The 16598-nt window shown below is 41.9% G+C and overlaps 7 protein-coding genes across 7 annotated transcripts; 4 read left to right on the top strand and 3 right to left on the bottom strand. All coding sequences in view use genetic code 12, as the record gives it.

Moving 5' to 3' along the window:
- Window positions 1-745, top strand: PICST_74821 (predicted protein). The gene has a single exon (XM_001387920.1). It carries the CDS (start codon window positions 282-284, stop codon window positions 696-698), a length of 417 nt encoding a protein of 138 aa, XP_001387957.1. The 5' UTR covers window positions 1-281; the 3' UTR covers window positions 699-745.
- A 325-nt stretch (window positions 746-1070) lies between these two features.
- PICST_86521 (predicted protein) lies at window positions 1071-2768 on the top strand (the record flags this gene model as incomplete). Its single annotated transcript, XM_001387919.1, has 1 exon — window positions 1071-2768. One exon carries the CDS (start codon window positions 1071-1073, stop codon window positions 2718-2720), a length of 1650 nt encoding a protein of 549 aa, XP_001387956.2.
- Window positions 2769-2968: 200 nt separating this feature from the next.
- ADR1.1 (protein similar to protein that controls the expression of ADH2, peroxisomal protein genes, and genes required for ethanol, glycerol, and fatty acid utilization) lies at window positions 2969-6958 on the bottom strand (the record flags this gene model as incomplete). Its single annotated transcript, XM_001387510.1, has 6 exons — window positions 2969-3576; window positions 3655-3705; window positions 3736-5335; window positions 5405-5802; window positions 5836-6364; window positions 6509-6958. Coding segments are annotated over 6 exons (3636 nt in total), but the record flags the coding sequence as incomplete, so codon positions are not given.
- A 3155-nt stretch (window positions 6959-10113) lies between these two features.
- PICST_51354 (predicted protein) lies at window positions 10114-10848 on the top strand (the record flags this gene model as incomplete). The annotated part of the gene is made up of 1 exon (XM_001387918.1): window positions 10114-10848. The coding sequence occupies one exon, from the start codon at window positions 10114-10116 to the stop codon at window positions 10846-10848; it is 735 nt and encodes a 244-aa protein (XP_001387955.1).
- Window positions 10849-11031: 183 nt separating this feature from the next.
- Window positions 11032-12903, bottom strand: PICST_28605 (predicted protein; the record flags this gene model as incomplete). The annotated part of the gene is made up of 1 exon (XM_001387509.1): window positions 11032-12903. One exon carries the CDS (start codon window positions 12901-12903, stop codon window positions 11032-11034), a length of 1872 nt encoding a protein of 623 aa, XP_001387546.2.
- A 417-nt stretch (window positions 12904-13320) lies between these two features.
- On the bottom strand, window positions 13321-15522 carry PICST_86017 (DNA damage-responsive transcriptional repressor RPH1; the record flags this gene model as incomplete). The annotated part of the gene is made up of 3 exons (XM_001387508.1): window positions 15126-15522; window positions 14165-15032; window positions 13321-14044 (listed from the first exon to the last, which is right to left on the bottom strand). Coding segments are annotated over exons 1-3 (1962 nt in total), but the record flags the coding sequence as incomplete, so codon positions are not given.
- A 147-nt stretch (window positions 15523-15669) lies between these two features.
- On the top strand, window positions 15670-16414 carry PICST_28603 (predicted protein; the record flags this gene model as incomplete). The annotated part of the gene is made up of 3 exons (XM_001387917.1): window positions 15670-15737; window positions 15873-15945; window positions 16058-16414. 3 exons carry the CDS (start codon window positions 15670-15672, stop codon window positions 16412-16414), a joined length of 498 nt encoding a protein of 165 aa, XP_001387954.2.
- Between the last annotated feature and the right edge of the window lie 184 nt (window positions 16415-16598).

The raw sequence follows: 16598 nt of genomic DNA, 5'->3' as shown, positions 1-16598 counted from the left end.
GTATCAACTCAACTTTTTAGAAGCACATACGAAAAATATCTTCTATTTAGGACCACTATCACTTTTATAGAAACGGGTTTTGGAATCCTTTGAAGATCAGCGGTCCCAATAGGGAAGGTGCATTCAATATCCGCTTTTTCCTTTCCCTTTGTGCCCCGCAAAACTTCCAGGATACACTCTTTTTCCGTGCCAATTTAAATATCGGGGAATATTCGATCTGTTTTTCCACTAATTTTTGATGCTACGCAGGAGGAAACAGGAAAATCGAAACCGAATACAACATGGTGACATATTCACAGGACTTATTGGGTGACACTAAGTTGCAGAAGTTTGTTACGGACTTTTATGCGGCTTCCGATGTTGCTCCTCCGGGTAGCGGAAGGGATCCATATTTGAAGTTTTTCGTGGAACCAGCTACTGTAGTGATGGCTACAAATGTGAACAAGGGAGTGGAAGGAATAACCGCTATGCGTCAAGCAATGTGGAAGACCGTCACCCACAGACTCCATGTGCCGTTAAATGTAGCCTCCATCAATGCAACTGAAAAGCTCGTAAATGGCACTGTTGAATACACTTTAGTGGGTGGCAAGAATGTAAAGGTAGAATGGGCTGCTTATATCAAGCTTGCAGAAAGTGATGAATTGAAAATGGAGTTCTATCAGGTGTATTTGGACCCAACTGCCGCATCCAAACAGTAATTTCTTGACATACAGTGTTTAGTAAAATAGAATTCGCAATTGTTGAATATTTTCATTGTAGAACCATAAGTCACGTAGTTGTCTATATTGTATCTTGTGACTGAGCCGAGACACGGGATTGGCAATTTCTGACGGTGACTATGAATCATTGTGCCCATAACAGTGGTGGAAGAACGGATTAATGTATGATTTTGCAATCAAAATCCGCAAGATGAGTGGTTGCATTTTTGCGGATATGCGACTGACGATCTATTTTCCATAATATTTCTCCTTCTTTTCCCAGCCGCCTAATATCATATAAATATCAAGAGGTTCTCCAAAGTTGCTGACAAACATGTGATGATGAGTCTTCAACTATAGTCCATCTTGATTATGACCTCTTCTAATTATTCACAATTGGAAGAAACTACCCGAATTTTCAGGTTGCTTCTCGATTCGGGAATTTTACCTGCCGAGTTCACCCAATTAGCTGCCCATGTCAAATTCTACAATGAATCTAACCAACTCAGTGTTCCATGTCCATTGAAACAAACTGAGTTGATCTCAGCTTTGAAAGGTGTAGAGGCTCTCTTGGCTTTGAAGTTGAGCAAGAGCAGATTCAACAATAATGGCTCGGCCGATATCGATCTTCAACATGCACTTTTATTCCTTTTTCTGACCTACTGTTCTTCGGTTAACGGATATCACAAGGGAGACAAGCTACAAGTCAGCAAGTATCTTAAACAAACCGACCTAAACCAGGCACAGTCAGACCCCTACAGAAGAATGTCTGCTAATTTGTATCGTACTAAAGATAAACGTTTCTATCATATTCATGGATCATTGGATGCTACCACGACTTTGAAGATGATTGGATTACCAGCTTTTATTCCAGGTCTCACAGACTACAACGAGATAGTTAAAATCTACCAAGATAGGCTCGACACCTTCAATTGTGACGAGTTGGAAGCTATGAATGTTCAGAATAAACAGGCTGGGATTGAAGCTCTCAAACCAGAACAATTCTTGCAATCTGAGCATGGCAAGGTTATCAGTGCTGAACCTATTTTCAATGTAGAAGCATTGGAAACTGACACTCCGCCAGTGCCATTTACACCAAGCACAAAGCCACAGATTCTCGCCGGAATGAAGGTTCTTGAATTGTGTCGTATTATTGCTGGCCCCACCATCAGTAAGATACTTGCCGAGTATGGTGCTACTGTGATCAAGGTTACTTCTGATAGCACTTTACCAGATGTTCCTTTCTTCCAAGTCGACGGCAACATGGGTAAGCACACAACAAACCTTAACCTCAAACATCCTGAGGACCGTGCCAAATTTGAAGAGCTCTTGAAAGACGCAGATATTATTGTAGATGGCTACAGAACAGGAGTGATCGAAAAGCTTGGCTATGGGCCTTCTCGTATCACCGAATTGGCCAAACAGCGTAACAAGGGATACATCTACGCTTCGGAGAACTGCTTTGGTTTCTCTGGAGAATGGAGTGGAAGACCAGGATGGCAGCAGATTGCCGACTGTGTCAGTGGTGTAGCGTGGTTGCAAGGTCAGGCACTTGGCAAAGACGAACCAATGATTCCTCCATTCCCTATGAGTGATTACGGTACTGGTTGTATTGTAGCCATCTCAATTCTTCTTGCTGTATACAAGAGAAATATCATAGGTGGTTCTTACTGGTGTAACTCTTCTTTGGTTCAGTACGACTTGTTGCTTTTGGCCCAAGGCAAATATCCTGAAGAAACCTGGAAATCTCAAGTGTTAAATAACCCAGACTTTGCACCATTCATGAAATTGAGATACTATGATTCGGTGGATGCCATTTCAGGAACAGCTCTTTCTATATTCCAGAAGTTGAATCCAGACGCTTTGCAGAACCAAGATTACTTCACATCATTATATTCTGAAGGGTTTGGTGGAACTATCAGAGTATTGAAGCCAGTGGTGGAGTACACCGGAGGAATTGAAGTTGGCTACAAATGTTCCAGCAGACCAAATGGACTGGATGCTCCAGAATGGTGGGACTAATCTACACTCTTTGCACTTAAATGGATAATTTACATGAACATATATTATAAAAAGGAAGCCTTTTTCATAACATCATTAGAGTAAATTTGACATAATCAAACAAACATAAGCTAGAATTAAAGGATTCATACTTTACTAGAAAGAGCGAAGTGACGAAAAGTACATCAATAAATAGTAATAAATAGGTATTGTTGTAGAAATTTACAACATTTTGGTGGTTTCTTTATTTTGAAATACGATATTCCCGTCTAAGACAATATTCTGGCTTCATTGTCTATCAAGAATTTCCGCATCTGTGACAAACTGCCACTCAATTTCTTGAAAATGGAAACCTTGATACTGGAATCGTAGATGAAGTTCAATACTGCTTCTCCAATTTTCAATATGTATAGCGTCTTCTCTAAACTGTATTGATTGTTCTGGATATTAGACACTTCATTTCCATTGAAGAGATACAAGTTTGTAAAATCTTGTTCTAACTTAACGTTAATGCCATTGCCAGTGGTATTATTATTATTGTTGTTGTTGTTGTTGTGGTTATTTTGGTACTTCACCTTGAGGAAGTTCTCGATCTTGTCGAGCAACTTCAAGATCATGCTGAAACGGTGGTTCAATTCAAACAACAAATCTGGTGAACTACTTCCGTAATTACGAACAGGCGAAGCGCTGCTGTTATTCTTCTTCACGATATAGATCGAGAACACTGACAAAACTGTGAACACATGGAACAACATCTGGGTGTGTATTGAGTTGGCGGAGTTGTCGAATTCGTTGAATATCCGCAAATGCATGAACTTTTCAAAGTCGGCCAAAGAATTGTCCTTATCTCCTGAACTCTCACCAGATTTATAATCATCTATGAGCAAACTGTTGAACTCTGGGTAGTTGCGGTTAGCATGATTATTGTTGCCGTTTTGATTGCCGTGCTCATCACTCATGAAATCGGCGCTGTTATGATTCAAGAAGTCAAAATCAGTACTGAACACTCCTCCCAATGTTCCGTTGTTCTCTTCACCGGGTATATCTTCAGTTTTCAAGAGAACCAACTTAATGATCATCAAACAGCAATCGACGATCTTCAAGTAGTCATAATCATTGATCTGACTATCTGGACCGTAAGCATTATTGTTGATCAAGAATTTATTGTAGTTTTTGGTCAATTCTTCAAAGTTACGGAGCCAACTCTGTTCCTTCACTAACTTGAAATCTACCAAACAAGAGATCTTGACGAAGTTCACGAGCAAGGCATAGTCCAAACGTTCAAAATTCTGACCATGTTGCTGCTTGGTTATGCTGGGTAAGAATCTAGTCAAATCGTCCAAACACTTGAGGATATCTACATCCTTCATCTCCTGGTATTGCTTAATCTCGAACAAACCATGGACAACACAAATGAAACCGAAGTTACTCAACGAGCTCAATTTTTTGGAATTGTCAGATTCTGACATTGTCATCGACAACAACAAGTTCTTGTAGACGATCTTTTCACCACCATTCAAGTAGAAATCAAGTGGCTTCTGATCTTTCTGGTTGAATTCTTGGAACTCTTGGTAACTCTTGAAACCCCACAACAACTCGTCGTGCTGATTTGGAATAAGCAAGGTGTTCAAGTCGTTGATACTCAAGGTCAAAGGCACATTGTACATCATTAACAAGAAATTAGTCAAACGGTAGATCATAAAGACAATTCTGATTTGCGATTGAATGTTAATGTTGTTCTTGAACTTCAACTCATCGTTGAAGTTGGTTGTAAAAAGTGACATCTCGAACTGGCCATCTGTTTCTGAAGTATTTGCTGCAGCTGACGTGGAGTCATTGTTAGCCAAAGAAGAGTTGAGTTTGTTGAATATCTCTTCATCTTCACCATTGATGGAGAACAAGATTACTCTGTTGCTCTTTATAGACGTCTTAACCAACGAATTCAAGGCATTCAACTGTCTGATGACGATGTAGACGTTGTTCTCATTGTCAGAAAATAAGCCGTAAATAACCGATAAGGTCAACGATTGGATTAACCACAAAGGGTTGATGGTAGAGTTAGATTCTTTATCTTTTCTTGCATCATCTGCTACTGAGTTCTTTCTACTTTCAAGATAAATATGGATTGTCCTTCTGGAAGCTTCATAGAGATGTTCCGAATCGTTCTTGTTGTTTGCCAACAAAGCACCGATCGTCGCGATCAAAAGTGGCAAACAGACACGAGAACTTTCGTTATTGAGGTCTTCGTTAGCTGTCATGTTCATGATTTCGTATTCGTTCAACTTCGAGATGTGAATGAAGGGGAAGTGGCTCAAGAAGATTTGGATGAAGGTGGTCAAGTAAAACTCCAATTTCTCGTTAGAAGGTATTGTGGGGGTCATGATGCCAGAGATGGGGTACTTACCTAAGGACTTGTTGATCATATGTCTCATGTTGTTGGTGAATAGCTTATTCTTCGAGTAGTTTTTTAACTTCATTTTGGTCTTCAAGGCAAACTGAGGATGCTGGAACTGCTGATTAGCAGATTGTATATGTTGGTTGAATGCTGCTTGATCCGTCAAGCTACTGTCGACGTTGTGCAATTGGTTGTGGTCCAAAGTGACATCGAACAACTTTTGCGATTGGGCAAGTTTTGTCTGTGAGGTAGGTTGGGCAGTTGCCTGGGGCAAGTTTGAATTGCTGTTATTACTTCCATTGTAGTTGACAGAAGGTGATAATATGTTTGGTGGAGAGTTGGTCTCGATGCCAGAAGACGAAGCCGAGGGGTTGTCGCCGTAGAAAGAGTAGCCGTTGGGCAAGAACTTGGAGTTTACGTCAAACTCGTGGGTCAACTCGTCGATGTCGTTCAAGAAGTTGAGATCGAAGTTCGAGTTTCCATTGGTATTCGTAGTAGCTCTAGAGTTGTAGTTGTTTCCGTTGTAATCCAACTGCTCCTCCATAAGCTCGTCATCTAGTTCCTGTTTTATTGGGGTTAGCGACTTGAAGAGATGCCCGCTATGTTGTGGATGGTGTTCCAACTCGGAAGTGATGCTATCAAACGCTTTTCCGGATAACATTGTCTCCGGGATATCGTAGAAAGAGTATCCAAAGTCATTCGAGCCATCTTCAACTTTTGGTTTTTCGCTCTTGGAAAGACCTTCCGATAAAGCGTGGTTGTGGGCAGCTATGTTAGCGGCAGCGGCAACTCCTTTCTGGAACTCCTGGTTGGTGATAGTGGCCGTAGGCATCATATAGGAACCGGCATCGAAGCCACCTATACTGTTTATACTATCGGACCTTACCTGTGGGGTAGCTGAGCTCGACGCTGAAAAGGATCCATGATGAGAAACATTTACAGGAAGTGCTGACGATCCGTGGGGATCATTGGCGGATATCAGGTGATTACGTCCTCCATCATTTAACCCGGGGATTGACGAAAGATTATTGAGCCACGTCATTTCATCGTTCATCAGAGTAGCCAACAACTGAGGAGTGGAGAACTCGACGTTTTCGGTGTTGGGATACAAGTCATTGAACTCTGGTAAAGCCATGGCATAATTGGCTCCGGATTGCGCCGAAAAAGAAGCACCTCTACGACTGCGCGACATGGCTACAGCTTTTTTGCGTTGATCAATTACTTGCCGCTGCAACGGCGTCGAGATTATCGATGTGTTTGTAGTGGAGTTCTTTCTAATGGAGTTCTTTCTCGACGAAGCTGTAGACGACATTCCTGACGTTATTGACGATGATTTTCTGATGGGTGTCAGCAGAAGCGACGACCACTTGTTGACTTTGGCGTTTTTAGTATTAGCCGCTGCCGGAGACGAAACAGTCTTGCCAGGCATCTTCTTTAGCGACGCAGAGTTGAAGAGATTGAGATTAAATTCAACCGGTTCGTTTTTATGCGCCGAACCGTCTTCAAGCGCAGCGTCAAGTGGGTCGTCTAGACCATCATCGACAGCATCGTCGTCGTCGTCATTTCCGGTGGAAAGAGAGCCTGTTCTCTTAATGGATTTTCTGCGAAGCCGAGTAATGGCATCAGAACAACCCGCATGGAGTTTCTGAGCATGCCGTAAAAGCAAGTCTCTTCTGGAAAACTTGCGCTGGCAAACTCCGCACAGAAATGGCTTCTCTTTGGTGTGAGACCGTTCATGACGGCGCAAATGTTCCAAACGTGCAAATGCCCTCGTACAAACCTGACAGACAAAAAGTCGTGGTTTACCTGAGGGTGTTGTTCCATATGCCGTGAGCTCGAGTGGGATGTTCTTTTGTTTCTTGGATGTGGGTGCGTTGGAAGTGCCGCCAGCGGCGCTTGCGTCTGGGACGTCGACAGTGTCTGTCATGGGTGTTGTGATATTTATTTTGACTGATTGTGTACTGCTAGTTGGTTTCAATTCTAGAGGAAAGGGCAACTGGGCTGCTAACATTGGCGTATTCGCATGGGGTACCACGGAGATGGGCGGCTAATGTCAAAAGTAAGAGAAATATACCAAACTCAAAATCAACTCTAGGTTAGGCACGTTAAAGAAAATAAATCAGTGAAAAATAAATCGACTCAAACTGCAAAAGACCAAGAGGTGATGTATCGCTGCTGCTTTGGCGCCGGTTCGGTTGGTTTACCTGACTATTGGATAAGTTTGTACAGCCAGTTGTCTGTCTGTCGTCTGGTTAGTTCTCGTTTGCACGTCAGAGAAAAAAAATGCGTGCGTGAAAAATGGAGAATCGGGAAAAAGAGTGGATAGGAGAAAAGTGAAAAATCGAAAATATCGATATGTCTCACAGCTCTGACGTTAGCTTATTGCTCGTAGATGCGTGGTACTAGCGTGTAGTCTTGGCCGTGTAGTGGGCTAGTTGTCTTCTTAACTCCGGCCGTCCTGGGCAAACAAAGGTGGCACACACTGGTTGGAATCTAACACTGCCAAAAAGAATGCAAGACAAAACTTTTTTTTGTGGGGGAGAATGTCAGTGTTATATAACTGCACAAAATGTGTGTGTGTGTGGGAAAATGTCGCTCGCCCACACAGACACCAACACCAGCGCGCCGACACGTCCGACACTATATTTGATCTGGCTGGGCAGGCTCAACTTCACCATAGGCGTCCAAGAGCCTACCGCAAACTGGCCGTTTAATATGGCGAGTTCGGACTTGTTGGGTTATCGGGTAGTTACAGTATTTTTTGCTGTCAATAGTCAGCTACCTATTCGGTGTCTGGATATTGTGTATTTTGTTCCATGGATAGTGTGTCTGTCTGTAATTTAATTTGACACTTGTGTCAGACTCCTTCCGGTTTCCGGAAGACAAATAAAAGTAACCGACACCGCAATCTGGGCTTACTTAGCAATGCCCGTCTTCTTCGAATTCAAATCCCCAGACAAGTGTCGGACGGATCCTGTTTTGTCGGAGTTCGGTACAAGAAAAAGCTGGAAGAATTTAGACCACAGAACAAAGCGCCTAAACAGAAGTTTAATGAATTTGTTGGAATCGGACAGACACAAAGCTGAGCAGCCGAAAGCAGTCTGACGAACCTACAAGAAAAGCCACGGTTCTCTGGATTCTCAATGACAACGGCTAGCAGAAGGGCCTCGTAGATATCAGCTTTTGGCTTGGAGCCTATGTGTGCCAGCCAACGATTGGTCGTCGTACCTGCTAAACGACTCTGGTGCCCCACCATATAATTGTCGGGCAGTTTCCTCTGCAGATACTTTACTCCTGAAATTTGTGGGGTAAATGACCCAAAATCTTGTACCTAGACATTTTGTCGCAACCGCATACCAAAAAGCTCAAACTCAAATACCCCACTTACTCCTTTCGGCGAATTGTTTCCGACACAACTTCCCTATTGGAGCCCTTTTAACCGCTGCGTCTGACGAATAACAAGGGAGACAAAGTGTCCAGTCAGATATGTACTGTAGTATTTTAAGTCCGACAGGCACGATTATCGCCGTCTTCAAGTCCAGTTTCGTCACGTGCGCCGTGCAATATTGGTGTCGGCAATCTATTTAGATGACTCGCGGCTAGATTGGTAATTCGTGTCTGACTGACGAAACTTTACTGTCTGGGCAGAAACGGATGAATGACTGTCCCACTTGACATCGGTACTCATGGATGTCTTGAAGTCCGAAGTTGATATCGGAGTTTCTTGTCTGCCCCTCGTCCGGAGCATTTCCAGTCTGTTTCGACACTCTTGATTAGAAGGAATCCCAACGACATTTAGTTAGGCTGTCTGGTACATAGGGACGATCGTGCATATGTAACTGAATATCATGTGGAGCCAACAATGGATCCTCTAAATAACGGCCCCTTTTGGCTGTTGTAATTCTGTCGATAAAACTAATTTCACAGGAGTTGCAAATTTCGGACAGAAAAACAGAAGAAAGCACGAGCAGGCAGGCTTACGTTAACCGACATAAAAGGGAAGTGCGACATTTTACACGATAGCCAGCTCGGACTTATGAAAAAGATATGAAGTAGCAAGAAAATACTGGGAAATGGAAAACAATGGCACAGTCAAGTCCCAACACTTCCTATCTATGGGCTCAGAAACTATGGGCTCAATTCATCAGCTCATTTCCAATTCTCGGTGGATCCACTTCAAAGCTGAAATTGGGTTCAAACTGAGCTGAAATCGAGATAACTCGAACTGAATTCGGACAGCAATGAGGACACGTCCAGAATTAACTGTCTGTCCGAAGACACTGCAACTACTCCGTGGTAATTTAGCAGTCTGCGTGCCGACGCCTTTTCCCCGGATTTATTAGCGACATTTCTTATCTTGTAGGACCCCGGTTGCGGGCCCATGCCTCAGTAACAAGATCTCTGCAAAATATATGCACTACAACAAACAATAAATGGTTGGTCACATGATTATTAGCACGTTACACACACCTCATAAGTCACAAGACCACAATCATGTGTGAGTTCACGTGACATTGACCAATTGTGTACCAAATTTTATCAGATCTTCTGGAAGCAAAATCGATTAATAATGGAAACATTTCATCGCTCGATATCGACTTGCTTTCCTGAAACTGTTACAAGAAGCAGAAGTTGTAGCATATACTTCAGGTACTGGACTTTTTTGCTACTTTTCCGCATTCAGAATCTTTAGAATACAACAGAATATCTACAAAGTTGAATCTGAGATTTTTCACTGGAGCTCTTATTAATCAGAATCATAGCCACCAACCTCTGACACTTATTTGCCCCCCCACTTCATTTTCAAATAGATTGATCTTGAGGTTCCCTGTCATATTCAAATCTGAAAAATTTTCAAATCTTGAAATCTGAATCTGAAAAGCTCTACTATTCACGCAGATTTGTCAGACTTGTAAATCTTTAGTTGAATTCTTCCACGCTTTCGAACAAACATCATACACAGTCTCGTTTGTGTTTTATAGACTACCAAGACATTCTCATCACTTCTTATAATCCAAAATGGCCGTCATCGAGATCCAGTCGGAAGCTCAATTTTCCGAGTTGACCAAGTCGGACCCTTCCAAGCTTATTGCGCTCTACTTCCACACACCATGGGCTGGGCCATGTAAGACAATGAACTCTGTTTTTAAGACTTTGGCTGATTCTAAAGCGGCCGATCCAACTATCCTCTTTCTCAGCATTAATGCCGACGACCTCTCGGAAATAAGTGAGGTTTTTGAAGTTTCCGCTGTTCCATACTTCATTTTGATCCGCAACTCGACCATATTGAAAGAGTTATCGGGCGCTGACCCCAAGGAATTTATAAACGCTTTGAACCAGTTTTCAAACTCAGCTCCGGCTGCTGTTGCTGCCGCCGCAAAGGAAGAAGCTCCTATTAATAATGGTGTAGGAAATGGAGCTGGAGATGTTTCTGAATCAGAAGAAGCCCTTGATGAAAGATTAAAGAAGTTGACTGCAGCCGCTCCAATAATGTTGTTCATGAAAGGTTCGCCTTCCTCGCCTCAATGTGGCTTTTCCAGACAAATGGTTGCTATCTTGAGAGAACACCAGGTCAGATTTGGATTTTTTGATATCTTGAAGGACGACTCCGTCAGACAAGGCTTGAAGAAGTTTAGCGACTGGCCCACTTTCCCTCAATTGTATATCAACGGAGAGTTCCAGGGAGGTTTGGACATCATTAAGGAAAGTATTGAGGAAGATGACCAGTTCTTCGAGAGAGCTTTGGCTGCGTAATTGTTAAGATGTAATGCTATATCGTAGATATGATAAAGTAATAAATAATGTTACAAATGCTATTATATGATATGCTATGTAGATGTATGCAATAATGAACCATCAGTGTAGTAATGGTAGTTGTAAATGATAATGATGTAGTATGATTGTGATATCGAGTTTTCGATATTGGTTTCGATGACTTCATAGCCTTCCCTGTGATATAAGCACATCCAACTCGGGATCAGACAGAAACCCTGCTTCGTCGTCGTCATCACCTTGATCACCTTCAATTTCAGAATCAGAGATTTCTTCGCTCAACTCGTCTTGGTCACTATAGTCACCTCTTTCTTCCTCTGCGATTTTTTCTGTAATGTCAATCTCGAACTGGTCCCTATTATAGAATTGGGACTCTTCTTCTTCTTCGTTAGTTCCCATAGACTCGTCAGCATGTATCTCGTGAAATCGACCTCCCAATCGGTTGTAGCGAAATCTCGTCTTCAGCCTTTTGTTGTAAATAAGCGGAAGATAGTAGCCATCAAGCAAGTTTAGATTCTGAAACAGCTCATGATCGATATACCGCTGATACGAACGTATCATGGCATATGTCTTGTTGTACTGTCTGACCATCTTGAATTGACGGGGGAACTTCACCTTCGACTTACGGGTGCTGGAACTAGCAGGAATCGCCTGCAAGATTTGCCTTGTGCTCCTAATAGCATACTCTCGATTGGCTTCGCCAGTCAAGAGGTCATTAAGACTAAGAGCATCCACAATCGCACTTCCGCATTCTACTGGAAAGTGGGCATCATTATATATCAGGTAGTTCTCAAGGATAGCCATGTTTAGCAACTGGTTGTTGGTGTAGTTGGCCAAAACCTGTTCTACAGAATTGTAATCACGTTCATCGCTAGATAGTTCACTGAACTCGGAACTCAGGTAGATTATCTTACCAATGGCGTGGAACAAATTTATCTGGTTCTCACGGTTATACCACTTGGCTTCCTTCAGGTAGTTGGTAGCCCACATCTCTAAGTTGAAGATTACTGAACGAATATCACCTATCTTGATGATTTCGTCCATAAATTCTGTAAGTTCCTTATACGGAATTTTGTTAAATACGTTTCTTTCTGACTTCACTAACTGCCCAATCGTTTTCTTCAAAAAGCGATTGGCTATCGAATTGAACTTGATGTGCTCTACTTGTGCCAGATTGGCCAACTCCTTGCCTAAGAGTGTGTCCATGGTGAGGTTATTGTCTATAGTATACGAGTAGTCACGAGTTCCTTGTTCTGAAGTATATTCTACATCTGTCAAACATATCACGAGGGGCGGGAGGGTTTCGTTACAATAAATCCACTCTCTTATCTTGTTTCTGAACTTGAGTAGCGTCTCGTAGTGGAAGACATTGGGTAACTCTTCGATCAACACTACAGCCATATTCGAGCCCACCCGGTACTTCGCATCCGTGAGAAACTCCTCAAACAGATCCGATTGATTGGTACCTTCAACACTGTTCCCATCCAAATACTCTATCCAATGAGGATCAGCAGATGACGTACCTAGCAAACCGTATTCGTCAAGTTGGTGATCAGGTAAACTAGCAATGATCTCATCGGCTAAAAGCTTTACGGTAGTTGATTTAGAACTTCCAGCTGGTCCTGTCAATACCAACAACCGTTTGTGGGACTTATTCAAGATCATATCGTACAAAAGTTGTCGTACTTGTCTGAGTTTCTGTGGATTTATACAGATATCGTTAGATTTCGACGGAGCATATTTATCGATCCATTGTAACAGTTGCAGTTGTTCAACTTGATTAGAAGTGACCCTCGGAACTAAATCATTGATTATTTTAGCTGGTTGTACTTGTTTTGTAGCGTTGAACTTCAATTCAGTCTGAGTAGTTGTTTTCAATTGAGATTTTGGTTTCTTGAAAGCTCTGATTTCTTCTTCTGTCTCGTCATCTTCAACCAAATCCTCTTCTTCTTCCTCAGAAACTTCGACCACCTCGTCTGGAACCACTTCTTTGTAGTTTGGCGTCGTTTTTCGCGTTCTCCTGCTACGTTTTACCATTTGCTAGAGAAAACGAAAAAGTGAAAAGTTGAAAATCCGATATGAACTTGACGCAACTATACGCAGAGTCAAAACTGTGTCCCAACAGTGCAACAAAAAAATGGTTGCGAAATGAATATATATGAAATCACCAAACCGCAAGAACTTAAGATTAAAGCAAACTTTCTATATTGTTACAAACCATTGCAAATGATAAGATCTATATAATAATTTTCAATTTATTGAACTCTACAATATAAATTTAGTAATGAATAGAAGATCTATTTTACACAATGATTTACTAATAATTTATACATGGTTCTACAAAATTTTATACATGGTTCTGACAATCTGTAAATGGTCCCAATATACAAATTGAGATACTATCTATTGCACATTTGCTGGAACAGCCTTGGTTAAGTAGGTAGATCTGACAGGGTTGATGAATGCCAGATTATCGAGCTGGTTTAACGTAGCGCCTGTTAAGACAAAATCATATGGCACCTCAATACGATCGTTCAAGTTTGGATAAACTAGAAGCGTAAGCGTATGTTCGTCAAGGTTGTTGGTGAGAACCAAACCAAAGTACTGATTTGTGTTGAACGAGAATTGTACCCAGGAGCCGTTGTCGCCAGAAATCTTGGAGAGCTTATCATATCTATCTGAAGAAACCTTCTTGCTTCGGTGATATTTACAAAGAGGCTTGTGGTTTTCTAATGAGTATATCACTCCGTCAGAAACTCCACATGTGCCGTGGAATCCTCGGGTGCATTTAGGATACGAGCATTGAAAGCAGGCTCCGTGAACTGCTGCTTCTTTTTTCGATGCTCCCTTGTTACAGACCTTGCATTTGAGCTTCATCTGGTTCTTGGATATATTAGTCAATCCCAACACAATTTCGTCCCCAGCGCTATTTGTAGATGTCTTCAACTCTTTGGGAAACATGCCAGCACATATTCTGTGCACTTTGTAGTACTGATGGGTCTTCGAGTCGTGCAAATCTGTGCTAACCAACTCAAATAATGGATTCAGAGATATTTGCGCTGAATTGAATATATTGGGACACAAATAGCATTCAAAATTTGCGTTCTTGATTGTTTGCTTGGTCTGTTTAGTCTCTTTGGGGGTTATTGAAGCTGTGTTTTCTGCGGGTGAAACTTTCCTGTGCTTTTTTCTTGTAGTTTCTTTAGAGTTTTCTGAATTCTTCCGTTTTTTTGAGTGGATTGCCATGATTGTGTCTATGGTCTCGATCTTGATGTTGATATCGTCTGGTTCCTGTGACGTTTCTGCTTCGGTTTCCGTTGCTTCGGTGTCTATACCGTCCAGCTCTGACTTGTAGGGAATTCCTTGAAACTTACAATAGAGTTGCTTGACATTGATGCCAACAGAATCGGAGATACACTCGCATTTCTTGGTTACTTCACCATAGGGAAACCAATCGTCAAGAGCAAAGTTGACGGATTCGGCTAAATTGTAGCCATAATTGAAGCCGGCATGGTATCCAAATGGATATGTGATCATGAACTCGCCTTCGTTGTGAACGATCTTGTTATATTTGATTCCGTGTTTGTCCAAAAAACTCGGAGATACTAAAAACGTCTTGTGACGAAGAAACTCATGACAATGGTTGTAATCATCAGTGAAAGTTTCCTTCATCAAGCTGAAAAAACGGCCCAGTTCCGCCTGCGGAATCAGGTACCATTGTTTCGGAGAACCGAAATGCAAATAGTTGATAGAGTACAAGTCCTGATCCTCCAAGTGCCAAGCAAAGGTGGCCTTCCAGAGTCCAGCATATAGATAGGCATCGTTGACCCCAGGCAAACGAGTATCCATAAGATCAAGAATATTGGGCAAATGGTCCACGTTCCAACTCTTGAAGTTGGAGGGAAATATCGATCCTAACATATCGGCGCCATACATTGGCTCCGCGTAAGTCAAAGTACGCCAGTAGGTTTTCTCTAGTTCTTCGCATCGTTCTGGTGTAAATTGCGAGGAGTCGATGTTGTACAAGGGGTCATAGTGATGATGGTGTCGTAATCGTTTGGAGGGTGAATCGTTGACATCGTTAGTGCTTGTATTGAAATTTGTACTGTAATTTGCATTTGAACTTGGAGTTGAATTTGGAGTTGAATTTGGAATTAAATCTGAGACTAGATTAGAATTAGAATCAGATGATGAATTTATAGAATTATTTGCAATTGGCTTCTCGGCCTCCTTCTCACTTTTGTCCGGAGAGGATCTACGTCTGTGTGTTGGAGGCTGGTAATTGGATCTTTCTGAGAGTTCTTTCCATTGGAAAATGTTGTACTTCTTCTGTTTCTCGATGTTCTGGATAGAGTACACTCCAGCACCTGTGATGGATATCTGCTGCACTATGGGGTTCTTGATGTTGGCCCTCAGAAGGTTCTTACGAGTGTATGCTCGTGGAAGCAGAGCACCCCATTCGCGTGGCGGAATTACCTTGACGATTCCCAGTTCCATTCCATACTTGTTGATGGCCTTGTTAAACTTGTAGAAGTCTTCGAACTGCTTCATAGTGGGTGCAAACACAGGAACTCCACCAGAGTAGTACAGAGGCGTGACCACGAGATCTGGGTCGTTCACATACGACATCTTGGTGTATACGAAGATCTGGGTGAGTTTGGCAGAGTACAATTAGGATGAGCAAATGGAAAGTTTGAAAAAATTCAGTGTCAGCTTAAATTTATTCTGGAGTAAAAGATTGGAACATGATTTTTGTTCCTAATGCAGAACCAAAATAGGCGGAGAGGTGCTGAGATGAACAGAATGGAGAGGAAGCTGAAAAGCATGAGAGACGAGCAAAAGCACCAATTGGAAAAGAATATGGACCAATTGTAAGTTATATATCTTTGATATTTCTGATATCACTTTGCAAGTGCTGTTAGTATGGAATCTCTAAAATAGGCCATCGTAGCTTTCAATATTTCATGGTTCATTTTGTGCTCACGACTACTAACAACTCTACCAAGAGCGACTTCGGAAAACGATAAAAATCAGGCAAGGAAGACTTTCTCGGCATTTGGTCTGCCAGGAGTCCTTGCTGTATGTTGTGTTCAATTTTTCCGATATGATCTACTCTTTCAGAGAAATACTCTACTGTTTCTATGGAATTATTCTGCTCTGGAACTCTAATCTATCTTAAAAAAAAGCCCAGCTCGGTGGATCTCTTAACCACCATGCATTTAGACTCTATATACGTATTACCACCGCTATTCGGTTAAATATTCTAGTATATTACTGTGACTCTCCCTTTGGCACAATTCACTTCCACTCCACAAATTCAGAGGACTTGAATACCATGAAGCTGTATCGCACTTTAGAATCTGATTCTAGCATAGAACCAGTTCCAGTTACAGAACCCAATACGGCTGGTACAAATATTTCCCAGTTGCAATTATTCAAGTTCCCAAGTTTCCCAAGTTCTCGAAAACAGTTTGACAAGAGATTTAAAAACTACACGACAGCTAGAAACTATGGATTCTGCCTAGTAGCAATGGCGGAGGACCAGTGATGTTTGGTTCCATCTGGGGTCTAAGCCCGAATTATGCACACTCCTGACTGGGGCGGCTATGGTAAGTTTCTGATAGCATTCTTATTGTATTTCTGAATCATAATGGAAATTCGGCTCTTTCCAACAGATAATATTGACACATAGGCGACTTGCAGCCTCTTCGCAACTTTATCAAAATCTCAAA

The sequence above is a fragment of the Scheffersomyces stipitis genome, chromosome 1 (assembly GCF_000209165.1).
Source record: "Scheffersomyces stipitis CBS 6054 chromosome 1, whole genome shotgun sequence".
Taxonomy (NCBI): domain Eukaryota; kingdom Fungi; phylum Ascomycota; class Pichiomycetes; order Serinales; family Debaryomycetaceae; genus Scheffersomyces; species Scheffersomyces stipitis.
Note: the sequence above shows the minus strand (reverse complement) of the source record. Positions and strands in the feature narration are given on the sequence as shown.